This window comes from Amblyraja radiata, chromosome 9 (assembly GCF_010909765.2).
Source record: "Amblyraja radiata isolate CabotCenter1 chromosome 9, sAmbRad1.1.pri, whole genome shotgun sequence".
In the NCBI taxonomy this organism is placed as follows: domain Eukaryota; kingdom Metazoa; phylum Chordata; class Chondrichthyes; order Rajiformes; family Rajidae; genus Amblyraja; species Amblyraja radiata.
In genome coordinates, this window is record NC_045964.1 from 54471322 (window position 1) to 54486439 (window position 15118).

At 47.9% G+C, this 15118-nt stretch overlaps 1 protein-coding gene across 4 annotated transcripts in view; it reads right to left on the reverse strand.

Annotated features, from left to right (window-relative positions):
* ttll5 (tubulin tyrosine ligase like 5) overlaps window positions 1-14656 on the reverse strand; it is a 163618-nt gene extending 148962 nt beyond the window's left edge. For 3 of the 4 annotated variants that reach the window (XM_033027477.1, XM_033027476.1, XM_033027473.1), the window contains exons 1-7: window positions 14560-14656; window positions 10799-11003; window positions 7608-7714; window positions 6075-6157; window positions 5155-5261; window positions 1786-1916; window positions 193-275 (exon numbers count right to left, since the gene is read on the reverse strand). In XM_033027477.1, coding sequence (XP_032883368.1) covers window positions 193-275; window positions 1786-1916; window positions 5155-5261; window positions 6075-6157; window positions 7608-7714; window positions 10799-10860 — 573 coding nt within the window. In that variant the 5' untranslated portion in view covers window positions 10861-11003; window positions 14560-14656. The remainder of the gene's footprint in view (window positions 1-192; window positions 276-1785; window positions 1917-5154; window positions 5262-6074; window positions 6158-7607; window positions 7715-10798; window positions 11004-14559) is intronic. The other variant, XM_033027474.1, reaches the window with a different exon arrangement.
* Window positions 14657-15118: the final 462 nt, after the last annotated feature.

Below are 15118 nucleotides of genomic sequence, written 5' to 3' on the forward strand. Positions count from 1 at the left end.
GGAGACAGAGAGGGGGGTGGGGGAGAGAGGGGGGGGGGGTGGGGGAGACAGAGAGGGGGGTGGGGGAGGCAGAGAGGGGGGGTGGGGGAGACAGAGGGGGGGAGACAGAGGCGGAGGGGAGACAGAGGGGGGAGACAGAGAGAGGGGTGGGGGAGACAGAGAGGGGGTGTCCCCCCCCTCCACAGCACCTACATGGCTGACGAGGTAGACCCCACGGCCCCGGGAAGAAGCCACTGGTTTAACAATCCACGGTCCCTTATCCTTCGTGTGTGCATCTTGAAAATAACATTGAAACACGTTAGGCAATTTCTGACATAAACAACAATGATAATATATCATAAAAGCAACTGCAGATGTTGGTTTATACCAACGAGCAACACAAAATGCTGGACTTACTCGGTGGGCCAGCCAGCCTCTCTGGAGAAAATGGACAAATCAGCTGGAGAAGGGCCAGATGTTGGTGAGCCAACCTGGAGCAGCGGGGGGGGGGGGGGTCAGGGTGACGCACACCACGGAACCAGAATACATCCAGAGCCCCATCACATTCCCGTTCCCAGCACCACCCCAACGCACTAGAATACATAGGTATCCGTTCCTGCTGGATGCTGTTTGGTTTAGATGATAGGGTGGGCCCTGAGGGTGTGGAGACATCCAGGACCTCACCCAGAGGGATGAGCCGAGGGCCAGAGCATTGCCACCGCATGTCATCCCGACCACACCCATCCCTTCTCTTCAAGGTGGCGCAACGGTAGAGTTGCTGCCTTACAGCCAATGCAGCGCCGGAGACCCGAGTTCCATCCCGACTACGGGTGCTGTCTGTACGGAGTTTGTATGTTCTCCCCGTGAACTGCGTGTGTTTTCTCCGAGATCTTCGGTTTCCTCCCACACACCAAAGACGTAAAGGTTTGTTGGTTAATTGGCTTGATAAATGTAAAAATTGTCCCTAGTGGGTGTAGGATAGTGTTAATGTGCGGGGATCGCTGGTCGGCGCGGACCCGATGGGCCGAAGGGCCTGTTTCCGTGCTGTATCTCTAAACTAAACTAAAAAAATAAACTTAAAACAGGCTTTAACTTTTACCAGTTCTGATTGAAGATCAACACATGAAATATTGACTCCAATTCTCTCTCCACATATACCATCTGACCTGCTGAGCATTTCCAGTAAGTGCTGCTTTTGTTTACGTGTTTATGACAAGTCGTGTTTAAGTGTTACTCCAGGGCCACTTTAACCGCACACTAAGATTCTTTTTCTGGTTTATTATATTGTTCACAGTGTACGATGTTTACCTATCGTGTCGTGCTGCTAAAGTAAAAATGGTATTGTTCTGTCTGGGATAAATGAGAATAAAACACTCTTGACTTGATTGATTGAAAGATACAGCATAAAACCTGGCCCTTCGGCCCACTGAGTTCATGCTGATCACCCATTCACACTACTTCCATGCTATAAGCACTTTCGGATCCACTCCCTACACACCAGGGGCAATTAACCAAAACCAAGTAACCTACAAACCCGCACGTCTTTGGGATGTGGGAGGAAACGGAGCACCCGGGGAAACCAATGCAGAGACAGGGAGATCATGCAGACAGCAGCCGAGGTCAGGATCGATCCCGGGTTCCTGGTGCTGTGAGGAAACAGCTTGTGCAGACATTTACTGAAGTCCAATGGGTGTGATAGAAATCCCATTCTCTGTCTGCCCTGTGGGGAATGAACGAACAATAAACACCTTTCCCAGCAGTCTAGTCTAATTTAGATTAAAGTGTGAAAGTACCAAGTGTCCTTACTCCATAATTCCTGATACTCAGCCGGGAGGAGAAAGGCCTGAGGTATAATGTTGAAGTGCTTGAAGCCGTGAGTCTGTTGCATGCGCTGAATGTTTTTATACAGACGATCCTTCCTGGTCAGCTCATAGGATCTGGAATTAAAAATATCAGCACCAATGAAGTGGAGTAGCAATCACACCTTCAGGCAGGTTTCTGTGAGTAAAATAAATCAGGAGGAATATGGCCACAGCTACAACTGGACTGGACTGACAGGCTGGCACTGTGTGGCTTCGGCAAGTCCGGCCACATTTCAGGCAATCACAAGTTCTGTTTCATTTTTTGGAAAAGACTGCAGTTCGAAACAAAAATCAATATACATTATACATGCAGAAGAACAATAATATCACCAGTGATGCATTGACATCTTCTGCTTCAGGACATGATGTATAACTTTGCAATTATTCTAAATAAACTCAAAGCTTTAATAACCACAGTAAGTTGATCGGCTACATTTTACTTCAGGGAGGTCTAATTCCTGCCAAGTATTCAAAGCAGTTGCTCTATAATCTGGCACCGCACTAACTATCAGACTGGTGTTTACAACGGTTGCTAATGGCGGAGCTGAAGGCACATTCCCTGATCCGTGCTCCTCCTGGCTAACGTCTACCATGTGGTGGAGACTTACACACACACACAGAGAGACACACAGAGAGACACACACACAGAGAGACACACACACAGAGACACACACAGAGAGACACACACACAGAGACACACACAGAGAGACACACACAGAGAGACACACACACACACAGAGACACACACACAGAGACACACACACATAGACAGAGAGACAGAGAGAGACAGAGAGAGAGAGACACACACACACACGCGGAGACACACACGGAGAGACACACACACACACACAGAGACAGAGACAGAGACAGAGAGAGAGTGACACACACACATACAGAGACACACACACACACAGAGAGAGAAAGAGATACACACACACACACACATACATAGATACACACATAGAGACACACACAGAGACACACACACGGCAACTACAATGACTGTCATCAAGGTGCAGGGCAACAATATTCTTTCTGCATTAGTTATTGGCATCAACTCATGTGTTGCTGACCTCCACGTCTATATTTACAGGTAATTTCCCAATGATCTGCCGCGCATTTAATGACCCACTTTTTGTGGAATATGAAAACTCATGATTTCATTCAGCAAGTTGTACCACCTTCAGTGTGAAGAAGGGTCAACACCCTTCCTGTAATGGGCTGACCAGGACTGCATGCAATCCTCCAAATGAGGCCCAGTCAAGGAGCTATAAAGCTGCATCATGACCTCCTGCCTCTTACACTCAATGACCCAACTATGATAGCCAGCACACATATACTTTCTCTACAACTCAATCTACTTTAGTAATCTTCCTTTGTCTCCTGCTCTTTGTTCCCATTCCCTTCTCTGTCCAGTCCAGACAACATCCTTGTGAATCTTTTCTGCACCCTCTCCAGCTTAATCACAACCTTCCAACATTCTGGGGATCAGAACTGCACATGATACTCCCAAGAAAAGACTCAATGTGCTGGAGTAACTCAGTGAGTGAGGCAGCATCTCTGGAGAACGTGGATAGGTGATGTTTCAGGTCTTGACCCTTCTTCAGAATGATCAGACTGAAGAAGGGCTCCAACCCGAAAAGTCATAAGGTCATTTAAAAGCATGGTGTTCTCCAGATATTATCATCATCATCATCGGCGGTCACTACAAACGAGTATGACTGTCCTCTCATGGAGGACGCCCGTGCGTGACTTTGTTTAACGTGGGGAGACTGGTGCACGACAGTCACCCCACGGTCCTTGACAGATCTGGGTCAGGATCCAGTGGCATGGAGTCCAAGACGACCGGAGACCCTTTTCTGCTGCAGCCTTCATCTGCCTTCCCAACCGTTGTGACGCTCCACTAAGGTCAGACAAGGACAAAGGACATTTATTGTCACGTACACCATTTCTGGTGTAGTGAAATTTGAGTTGCCATTTGCAGCACACCACATTAAAAAAGAATTGAACATAAAACATAAAAATATTCCCCCACAATGGTTCCCGCTGTGAGGGAAGGCACAAAGTCCAGTCCTCTTCCCCTTGTTCACCCCGTGGTCGGGCCTATTGAGGCCTCTGCAGTCGCCGCAACGGCGGCCCGATGTATCAGGCCCTCTCGCCGGATGATGGAGCTCCGGCGTCGGAAGAACACTCTTCAGCGGCTTGGAGTGTCTGGAATGGCCGCTTGCTGCCAGAGACCGCGGCTCCTGAAGTCCACAGGCCATCATGTCAACCATCATCCTCCGCCTGTCCCACCGTTGAGGGCTTGGTTGGATTGCTCTTTGTCAGAGACCTCCCCCTCGACCTTACCGCCATGGGTGGCCCTACCAGGAGCATGGCTCCAGACGTCATCACTCTCAGAATCTCAGGACCACTCAAGCTTCTCCACCACGACAAGGTGACAATCCAGATATGCTGCCTGAGCCAATTAGTTAGTTCAGCATTTTCTGTCTATTTTTTTGTGAACCAGCATGTACAGGTCCTTGTTTCTACATGTACCACTTGCTCTTTGCTACGTGTAATTTATTTCCTACCGCAGTCTGTTCAAAAAGTCTGTTCAGAACTTCTTATCTTTTATGATCTGCTCTGATCCACATTGATCCTTCTCACGACCTTGACCTTTTTTTGATAACTTTTACATGATTTAACACTAATATGATTTATTATTGTCACATGTACCAAGGTACAGTGCAAGGTTTGTTTTGAATGCAATACAATCAAATTATACAATACTATACATGAATACAATCATGTACAATAGGAAGGGCAATGGTAGAGCAAAGGGGAAGATACAGAGTGCAGAATATAGTTCTCAGCATTGTAGCGCACCAGTTCCACAGACAAAGTCCAATGTCAGCAATGGGGTAGACGTGAATCGGACAGTACCCTAGCTTATGGAAGGACCGTTCAGAAGCCTGATAACAGAGGGGAAGAAACTGTTCCTGAGTCCAGTGAAATGCAAGCCAAAATCATTTACATACAAGATAAACAGTGTTTTTTCAGCGTGACAGATTATGAGGAATAACTGGACAGAAGTGGGCCTGTGCCAGAACTCTCATACTACTCAGCTCCCTTTAAAGACTGCATCAGGACCAGAAAAAATACACTGCAAGGAAAACATAGAAACATAGAAAATGTGGATTAGCAAGACTCAAAAAGTAGAGAAGGCATCAGCATTGAATGAAATAAGTTCAGTTAATCTATTGTCACGTGTACCGAGGTACAGTGAAAAGTAAGGGTTGATGACAGGAAATGTAGTTGTTTCAACATGTACCTGGGGAAGTGGTTGACCTTCTGAAACTCCAGCAGAGTGCGTAATAAATAAGGCTTCAGATGGGAGCCAGTCCACATCAAGTTGAAATCATTGCTGTTGGGATGAACCTGTACGTAAAAGTAAAAAGAACATGCCTGTATTAGACAAAATGTTTAAGAAGGAACTGCAGATGCTGGAAAAATCGAAGGTAGACAAAAATGCTGGAGAAACTAAGCAGGTGAGGCAGCATCTTTGAAGGGTCTCGACCCAAAACATCACCTATTCCTTCGCTCCATAGATGCTGCCTCAGCCGCTGAGCTTCTCCAGCATTGTTGTCTACCTTTGCCCGTATTACAAGCAGCTCCTGCTTGTGAAAAAGGAATAACTGCAGTCAGAAGCAGTGCACGGATGTATACATGCAACCTCCTGCACTCTGTGCTGTCAGCTATTGGAGCTAGGTAGAGCCGAGGCAAATATACAAGAGCATATGAAATATCATAAAGCTGCTTGGACCTGCTCCATCATTCAACATCGCACCTGATCAAGGACATCTCTCATGCATCCCACATTCCAACTCCTTTCCATTCCAAGAATCTCACGCTTGGCATATTTACCAATTAAATAGGTAGCTGGGGGCAAGACTTGCAAATGCATACAACCCTTTGGTGAGAAGGCTGCTCCGACTCAGTTGCAAGTTAGGACTCTCTTACTTAGCGACTGATTCCACTACTGTGAAATGCTCCAGCCACAGGTACCAGCCTCTCAATGTCCTTCTTTAGCCATTGTTGGAATGTCAGAGGAGCAGCAGTAGGCCATTCGGCCCATCGAGTCTAGTCTGCCATTCAATCATGGCTAATTCTATCTTGGGCAACTGATAAATGACCCCAAGGAGAGCCGAGACAAACTGTCAACACACATTGCCGTTCCCAATCAGACCTTACCTCATGGAAACCATGCACGGTCAAGATGGTGCGCACCAGTCTGCTCTCAGTGCGCACGATCTTGTACGCCAAGTGATAGCGCTCTGCATTGGAAAAAGCACATGTTAGTACCCCGTTGAATTATATCTATACAACTATCAATCAGTATCATCTACACTGGACACTGAAGGAGGTTGCTCAAGGTTATAACAGGACCTTGATCAACTGGGAGAGTGGACAGAGGAACAGCAGATGGGATTTACACTCGTGCAAAGTGATAAACCAGGGCAGGGCCTAGAATGAAAGCCTGGGCCCTGGGGAGTGTTATAGAACTGGGAGGGCTGGTGCTACACGTAGATAGTTTCCTGAAGAGGGTGGACAGGGTGGTGAAGAGGGCAATAGGCACCTTTGCCCTCGCCAGCCCTGGCACTGAGACATAAGAGGCCATGTTACATTTGTACGGGACATTGTGAGGCCACACTTGAGAGTATCGTGTAGAAACAAAGATCTCCAGATGCTGTTTTCTAAAATAAAATGACACCAAGTGCTGGAGTAACTCAGCTGGTCAGGCAGCATCTCTGGAGAACATGGATATGTGACGTTCTGGGGCGAGACCCTTCTTCAGACAGATCAATCTGAAGAAGGGTCTTGACCCAAAATGTCAACTAATGTCACTGACATGTCTTTTCTTGGGAGTATCATGTACAGTTCTGGTCTCCAGATTCCACTTCTTGTACTGAAATGTCAAATTGGAATGATTTACAACATGTCTGTACCATTTAAGTTGATAATCAATAGAAACACGTCACAGACTTGAGGGATAGCTTTAAGATTAGAGAGGAAAAGTTTAAAGGAAATGTGCGGGTAAGTTTCTTTACACAGAGGGTGGTGAGTGCTTGGAGCACACTGTGGAAGATAGTGGTGGAGGCAGATACCATCATAACATTGAAGGGGATGTTAGATAGGCACATGGACATGCAAGGAATTGACAGATGCTAGAATAGTTTAGCTTGGCATTGTGTCCAGCACAGGTACTTTGGGCCAAAGGGCCCGTTCCTGTGCTGTACCGTTCTATGTCCTCATGAAGTAACAGGATTCATAACCTGAAGTGTTGTTCATTTGGTTTGAATGAACCAAGTGGAGTCTACACTCACATTGCCAGTGAAAAATAGCAAAAGACCAAATCTCTACTCTGGGTCTTACTGGGAAGCATTTATATTCTAGAGACAGGTAGAGATATGTGAAGACAGACACAAAATGCTGGAGTAACTCAGCGGGACAGGCAGCATCTCTGGAGAGAAGGAATGGGTGACGTTTCGGGTCGAGACCCTTCTTCAGAAGGAATGGATGACGTCTCGATCTGAAACATCACCCATTCCTTCTCTCCAGAGATGCTGCCTGTTCCATTGAGTTACTCCAGAATTTTGTGTCTATCTTCGATTTAAACCAGCACCTGCAGTTCTTTCCTGGAGATCTGTGAAAACAGCTTTACTCACTATTCTGCACTGTTTGAATTCTGGGCAGAAGGAGGGATCTCACGACAGTGATACGTACCTCCGATTAGGCGTAAGCTGCTGTCTTTTGTCACGATGCTCTCTGCGTAGAAAACCAAGGTGGGGATCATTCTATTGCTGCCTGCCCACCGTAGGCACGGGTGCTCCCTGCAAAACCAAGGTCAGTTCACCAGAGTATCGCATAACCGTTCTCTCCAAAACAAAACATCTCTGCAGCATCCTCAGGATCAACGCCAGAGGCCATTACACCCATGGCATGATTACATGGTCTAGGACTCGACAATTACAGTTCAAGTGAAGTTTGGTGTCTTTACTCTAAATAAAATGCTGATAACGTACTGAAAAGGAGACATGATTAACACAGATCAATTAACTAGTGATAAAAGTAATTAGTAGAAACCAAAATGTCAAGAGAATGGAAGCAGGAATTCAGGCTTCACGTCCTCCGTCTGTATGTGTCTCTGTCTCTCTATGTGACCAGACCTGTGCACAATTCCCCAAATGCAATCTAACCAATGTTTAGTACAGTTGCAACATGACGTCCCAACTCTTGGAGTCCAGAACCAGGGGCCACAGTTTAAGAATAAGGTGAAAGCCATTTAGAACAGAGATGAGGAAACACTTTTTCCACACAGAGAGTTGTGAGTCTGTGGAATTCTCTGCCTCCGAGGGCGGTGGAGGCTGGTTCTCTGGATACTTTCAAGAGAGAGTTAGATAGGGCTCTTAAAATTAGCGGAGTCAGGGGATATGGGGAGAAGGCAGGAACGGGGTACTGATTGGGGATGATCAGCCATGATCATATTGAATGGCGGTGCTGGCTCGAAGGGCCGAATGGCCTACTCCTGCACCTATTGTCTATTGTCTTGCCTCCATTAACGAAGGCAAGAACAAATGCCCTTTTTCACTACGCTTGTCACTTGAATCACCAACTTCAGTCAGCTATGAACTTGCATCCCAAGATTCCTCTGTACATCAGCACTCTTAATATCCCAGCCATTTACCTTACACATGTCCTTGGTTCTTGGTCCTCCAAAATATTCCAAATGGAATTTAAACTGGAGGTGGTACCCCATCTCCGCCCTCCCCCACACCTCTCTCCCCCTCCCCTCTCCTCCCCTACCCCTCTCTCCTCCCCCTCTCCATTTCCCTCTCCTCACCCCTCCCATTCTCCTCCTCATCCTCCCACCCCCATCCCATCCTCCCCCAATCCTTCCCTCTCTACCCCACCCCCTTCCCTCTCTCCCTCCGCCCCCTTCCCCCTATCCCTCTGTCCCTCTTCCACCACTCCCCCGACCCCTCCCTCCCCACTCTTCCACTTCTCTCCCACTTACCCCACCCCTCTCCCCCTCCCCCACCCCTCTCTCTCCCCCTCCCTCCCCTCTCATCCCCCACCCCTTCCCCTACCCCTCTGTCCCTCTTCCACCAGTCCCCCTACCCCTCTACCCCTCCCTCCCTACCCACTCTTCCACTTCTCTCCCCCTCCCACTCTCCCTCCCCACTCTTTCCCCTCTCCCCCCACCCCTCTCCCCCTCCCTCCACACTCTTTCCCTTCCTCCCCTACCCCATCTCCCCCTCACCTCCCCCCTCCTCTCTCCCCCATCCCTCTCTCCTCCTGTACCCCACCCCTCTCTCCTCCCCCTCTCCATCTCCCTCTCCTCACCCATCTCCCTCTCCTCACCCCCCTCCCTCTCCCTGCCTGCAGTCATACACAATAATAATAATTAACAAAACATACAATAAACACAAATTAACATCCACCATAGTGAGTTCACCAAGCACCTCCTCACTGTGATAGAGGCAAAAGTCTTAGTCCTACTAGATTTGACGAAGTGCTTTATCTCACACTTGTCTGGGTTAAATTCTATCTGCTACCGCTCCGCCCAAATTTCTAGACTTCCGTGTCACCAGCAAGCCTACTAATCAAAAGACTGTACCAAAGTCATATATAGACACACATATTACAAATAAAGGGGTGAGCATCGATTCCTGCTGTACACCTCTTGGTACAAACCACCCTCTGACTCCATCACACTGCCAATTTTGGATGGACTTTGCCCACATGCCTCAGATCCATATGCCTGAAGGTTGAGGTTCTGCTTATTAACTTCCTCTGTAGTTACGTAAACTTCGAGAACCATTGAGGCCATGTCAACATTCTTCCTGTGATCTATTTCATATCTTTACCCAAACGGACATTGCAGAGAAACCTTACACATCACTACTCTCTTCTGACACAAGTCAATCTCTCCAAATCTGCATTATTGAGATCATGTTCTTAAAATTATGCACTGGTGAGCAAGACACAAAATGCATGCTGTATTGCAGCTGCAGATTGGACTGTCAATCCAATGCTTCACAGGTTGTCCCTATCCCTTCATCCGTACAAAAGCCTCATCGAAGATACATTGACTGTGAAATCACAGTTGCTCATTTGTTCTACGTGTTCAGGTCCTTCTGAACCTTCTGAATTTTGTAGTCGGCAGGGCAGTACTGTGCATATCGTCAACTTGGGACAATTTTACATTTTTATCAAGCCAATTAACCTACAAACCTGTACATCTTTGGAGTGTGGGAGGAAACCGAAAGAGAAAACCTCGGAGGAAACTCACGCAGATCACGGGGAGAACGTACAAACTCCATACAGACAGCACCCGTAGTCGGGATTGAACCCAGGTCTCTGGCTCTGCAATTTGCTGTAAGGCAGCAACTCTACCGCTGTGCCACCATGGCTGCCCAGGATGTTCGAGATCAAAAGCTAAGATATATGAGGATGTTTTTATCCCAAACCTGCAGGAACCAAGAAGTGACATAGATGGGCAGCTGGTAGAGCACAGCGCCAGAGACCCGGGTTCCATCCTGACCTCAGCTGCTGCCTGGGTGCAGTTTCCCCATGAGCCCATGACCATGTGGGTTTGCTCCGGATGCTCCGGTTTCCTCCCACGTCTCAAATACGTGTGGGGTTATAGGTTCATTGGCCTCTGTAAATTGTCCCTAGTGTTTTGAGAGTGGATGGGTAAGTGGGATAACACAGAACTAATGTGAACGGGTGCTCAAAGGTATGCTGAAGGGCCCATTTCCATTCTCAACATTAAACAGTTGAGACTGATGGTACCTGCAAAAAACAGGGGCAGCAAAAGGCTTAATTCACAGATGTTGGAGCAGAACATATTTAGCAGGTAAAGAATCGCAAAGTGAGAGGATTTAAAGATGTGCAACGTTAACTTCACTTACTCCTGCTCCTCGCCATCGGAGGATGCTGAGGAATCCTCTGGCACGTGGCTTACGGCAGGCATTGCCTTCTCCTCTGCTCAACAATCTGCAACAGCAGATGTACACGCACGATGTGTGGAGATGTCACCTTCTTCGGTGGCTGAACACACCCATCCTGCACCTCGTCACACCACTGTCCTCCAGGAACGTCATTCAACCATCTTCACTGGAAACATAAAAGGAATTCAGATCAGGAACTAATGCAATGGCAATCAACAATGACAATTAAGATGCTTTTGGATGGGCAGACCAATCAGTCTAAACTAAAGAGATTAAAAATAATACTTAGCGGGTCAGGCAGCATTTCTGGAGAACATGGATAGGTGACATTTCACAGAGTGCTGGAGTAACTCAGCGGGCCAGGCAGCATGTCTGGAAAACATGGATAGGTGAAGAAAGGTCCCATCCAAAACGTCACCTATCCATGTTCTCCACAGATGCTGCCTGACCCACTGAGTTACTCCAGCACTCTGTGAAACGTCACCTATCCATGTTCTCCACAGATGCTGCCCGCCCGCTGAGTTACTCCAGCACTCTGTGAAACGTCACCTATCCATGTTCTCCACAGATGCTGCCTGACCCGCTGAGTTACTCCAGCACTCTGTGAGATGTCACCTATCCATGTTCTCCACAGATGCTGCCTGACCCACTGAGTATTATTTTTAATCTCTTTGGTTTGGACTGTGTTGCAATGGATAGATCAATGCTATGTTTTCCTGCTACGTATAACCGTAAACAATACAGGAACACTTATGACTCTTTAAACTGCACGCCTAATGAAATAACGTGAAATAGGATGCCTGTGTATATTGCAGTCAGAGGTTGTGAGGCAAGGTTGATCGTCGATCGAGCACTGCGGATCCTTCATCAGCTGGAAGCTGCCGTCATGAGGCACCCTGGGGTTGAGATTGCTGAGGCTAAGTCTAACATCTTGTTCCATGCCACACCAACACATATTCATGCAGTGTCCCTGAGACTGCTTCAATGCAACTGCGAATGCTGCCGTTATACAGCTGCATCTAAGATAATAGAGTGATACAGTGTGGAAACAGGCCCTTCGGCCCAACTTTCCCACAATGGCCAACATGTCCCAGCTGCACTAGTCCCACCTGCCTGCACTTGGTCCATATCCCTCCAAACCTGTCCTATCCATGTTTCTAACCGTTTCTTAAACGTTGGGATAGTCCCTGCCTCAACTACCTCTGGCAGTTTGTTTCATACACCCACCACCCTTTGTGTGAAAAAGTTTCCCTGTCAGATTCCTATCAAATCATTTCCCCTTCACCTTGAACCTATGTCATCTGGTCCTCGAATCTCCTAAATTGAGTCCCCAGAGCTATTTCTCTGACTTGGCAGCTGGAAGATCATAATCTTATAAGTGATAGGAGCAGAATTAGGCCATTCAGCCCATCAAGTGTACTCCTCCATTCAATCATGGCTGATCTGTCTCTCCCTCCTAACCCCATTCTCCTGACTTCTCCCCATAACTGTTGACACCCGTACTAATCAAGAATCTATCTATCTCTGCCTTAAAAATATCCACTGACTTGGCCTCCACAGCCAGGGAAGAGTGCAATAATAAGTTCAGTCAGATTAAGTTTAGTGGTAGCAGAGAGGAACTAGTTGGGCCTCTGTTGAAGGCAGAACCAAAAGTCCCTGGTGTGAGATGGAGGTGTAAAGGGATTGGAAAATTAGCTAATTGGGACCAAGAAACAAGTTAATAAAGTGGCAAAGGTGGAGTGCGGCAGAATTGATACGGATATGTTGCAAGAGCCTGGGCAAGTGGCAAAAGAACAGAATGAAATGTATAAGGAAGAGAGTATGTGGCATGATAAACAAAGTGCTGGGGGAACTTAAGCTGATCTGGCAGCATCTGTGGGGGGAATTGACATCCAATGTTTTGGTTCAAGACCACTTGGACTAAATGAGCAGAGAGCAGTCAGTATAAAGGGAGAAGAACGGTCTCGACCCGAAATGTCACCCACTCCTTCTCTCCAAAGATGTTGCCTGTCCCACAGAGTTACACCAGCATGTTGTGTCCATATTCGGTTTAAACCAGAATCTACTGTTCCTTGCTACACGTAAAGAGGGGAGGGCGGGGCAATATCTTGCAAGCAGTGGGTCCAATAGACAATAGGTGCAGGAGAAGGTCATTCGGCCCTTCGAGCCAGCACCGCCATTCAAAGTGATCATGGCTGATCATTCCCAATCAGTACCCCGTTCCTGCCTTCTCCCCATATCCCCTGACTGCTATTTTTAAGAGCCCTATCTAGCTCTCTCTTGAAACCATCCAGAGAACCTGCATCCACCGCCCTCTCAGGCAGAGAATTCCACAGACTCAACACTCTCTGTGAGAAAAAGTGTTTCCTCATCTCCGTTCTAAATGGCTTACTCCTTATTCTTAAACTGTGGCCCCTGGTTCTGGACTCCCCCAACATCGGGAACATGTTTCCTGCCTCTAGCGTGTCCAAACCCTTAACAATCTTATATGTTTCAATGAGATCCCCTCGCATCCTTCTAAACTCCAGAGTGTACAAGCCCAGCCGCTCCATTCTCTCAGCATATGACAGTCCCGCCATCCTGGGAATTAACCTTGTAAACCTACGCTGCACTCCCTCAATAGCAAGAATGTCTATAGCAATAGCACCTAATCTGAGGATAGACATTCTTGCCATAGAGGAAGTACAGAGAAGGTTCACCAGACTGATTCCTGGGATGTCAGGACTTTCATATGAAGAAAGACTGGATAGACTTGGCTTGTACTCGCTAGAATTTAGAAGATTGAGGGGGGATCTTATAGAAACATACAACATTCTTAAGAGGTTGGACAGGCTAGATGCAGGAAGATTGTTCCGATGTCGGGGAAGTCCAGAAGAAGGGGTCATAGTTTAAGGATAAGGGGGAATTATTTTAGGACCAAGATGAGAAAAACATTTTTCACACAGAGAGTGGTGAATCTCTGGAATTCTCTGCCACAGAAGGTAGTTGAGGCCAGTTCATTGGCTATATTTTAGAGGGAGTTAGATGTGGCTCTTGTGGCTAAAGGGATCAGGGGGTATGGAGAGAAGGCAGGTACAGGATACTGAGTTGGATGATCAGCCATGATCATATTGAAGGTACACAAAAATGCTGGAGAAACTCAGCGGGTGCAGCAGCGAAGGAAATGGAGCGAAGGAAATAGGCGACGTTTCGGGCCGAAACCCTTCTTCAGACTGATGATCATATTGAATGACAAATGATCATATTGAATGTCGGTGCAGGCTCGAAGTGCCGAATGGCCTACTCCTGCACCTATTTTCTATGTCTAATGTCCTTCCTCAAATCAGGGGACCAAAACTGCACACAATACTCCAGGTGTGGTCTCACTAGGTGAGAAGGGGTTCATTTGCAGATGCAGACAGATGGGATGAAGGTAGTGACAATAAGTGGCTGCAGGATTCCAGCATCTGCAGTTCCTTGTGTCTCCAAAGCGAGCTTTGCCGAGTGTGACCCACTTGCTGTCACTAGCCGTGCAATGCGGAATCGTCCCCTGGCAGCGGCGGCAGCAGCAGCAGCCGACTCCCACCCACTCTCTCTCCGGCCCTGTCCCCTGGGCCGCCAGGGCTGGCTTAATGCACGACGGGGCCGCTCGCTGCCTCCTCAGGGTGGAGACTAACAGCTGCCCGACTTGGAGCGACGGCGGGCATGCGGGGCCTCGGCTACTCACACTCTCTCTCTCTTACCTGCCGCGGCGCCATTGCCAGATCCACCGCTTCACCCGTCGCCCTTGGTAACTGGAGCAACCCTCCGCCCGCCCGCCCCACCGCGCCTGCGCCGCCAGCCCGGCCGCACACCAGGGCCACACCGCGCCTGCGCCCCAAGTTCCGCGCCTGCGCACCATCCGGTGCACAAGCGCCAAATGCGTTAAACTCCCTTCAATATTTTTACTGCGGCCGTCAAAAGCTGCTTGGGTCACAAAATCGAGAGACGCAGCAACAAACAAAACTAGACGTATTTATTTGCAAAATACAAAGCATGCATTCTGGAAAACCAGCGTCTGCAGACGAGGACTACATTTCCCATCGTGCATTGGAGGCGGTAACGCCTGCGCAGTTCGAGGCTCGGGGGGAGGGTAGGGTTATGAAGTTTATGTGTTTAGTTATCAAACTAAAGGGGAGGGAACTGTAGGCAGACGCTTCTACAAATTAGAGGATGCACATTTCATACCGCAGGGTGCAAACTATTCCATGGAAATATGAGGTGCTGTTTCTCAGATTGACGTGGGCCCCACTCAGACAATGT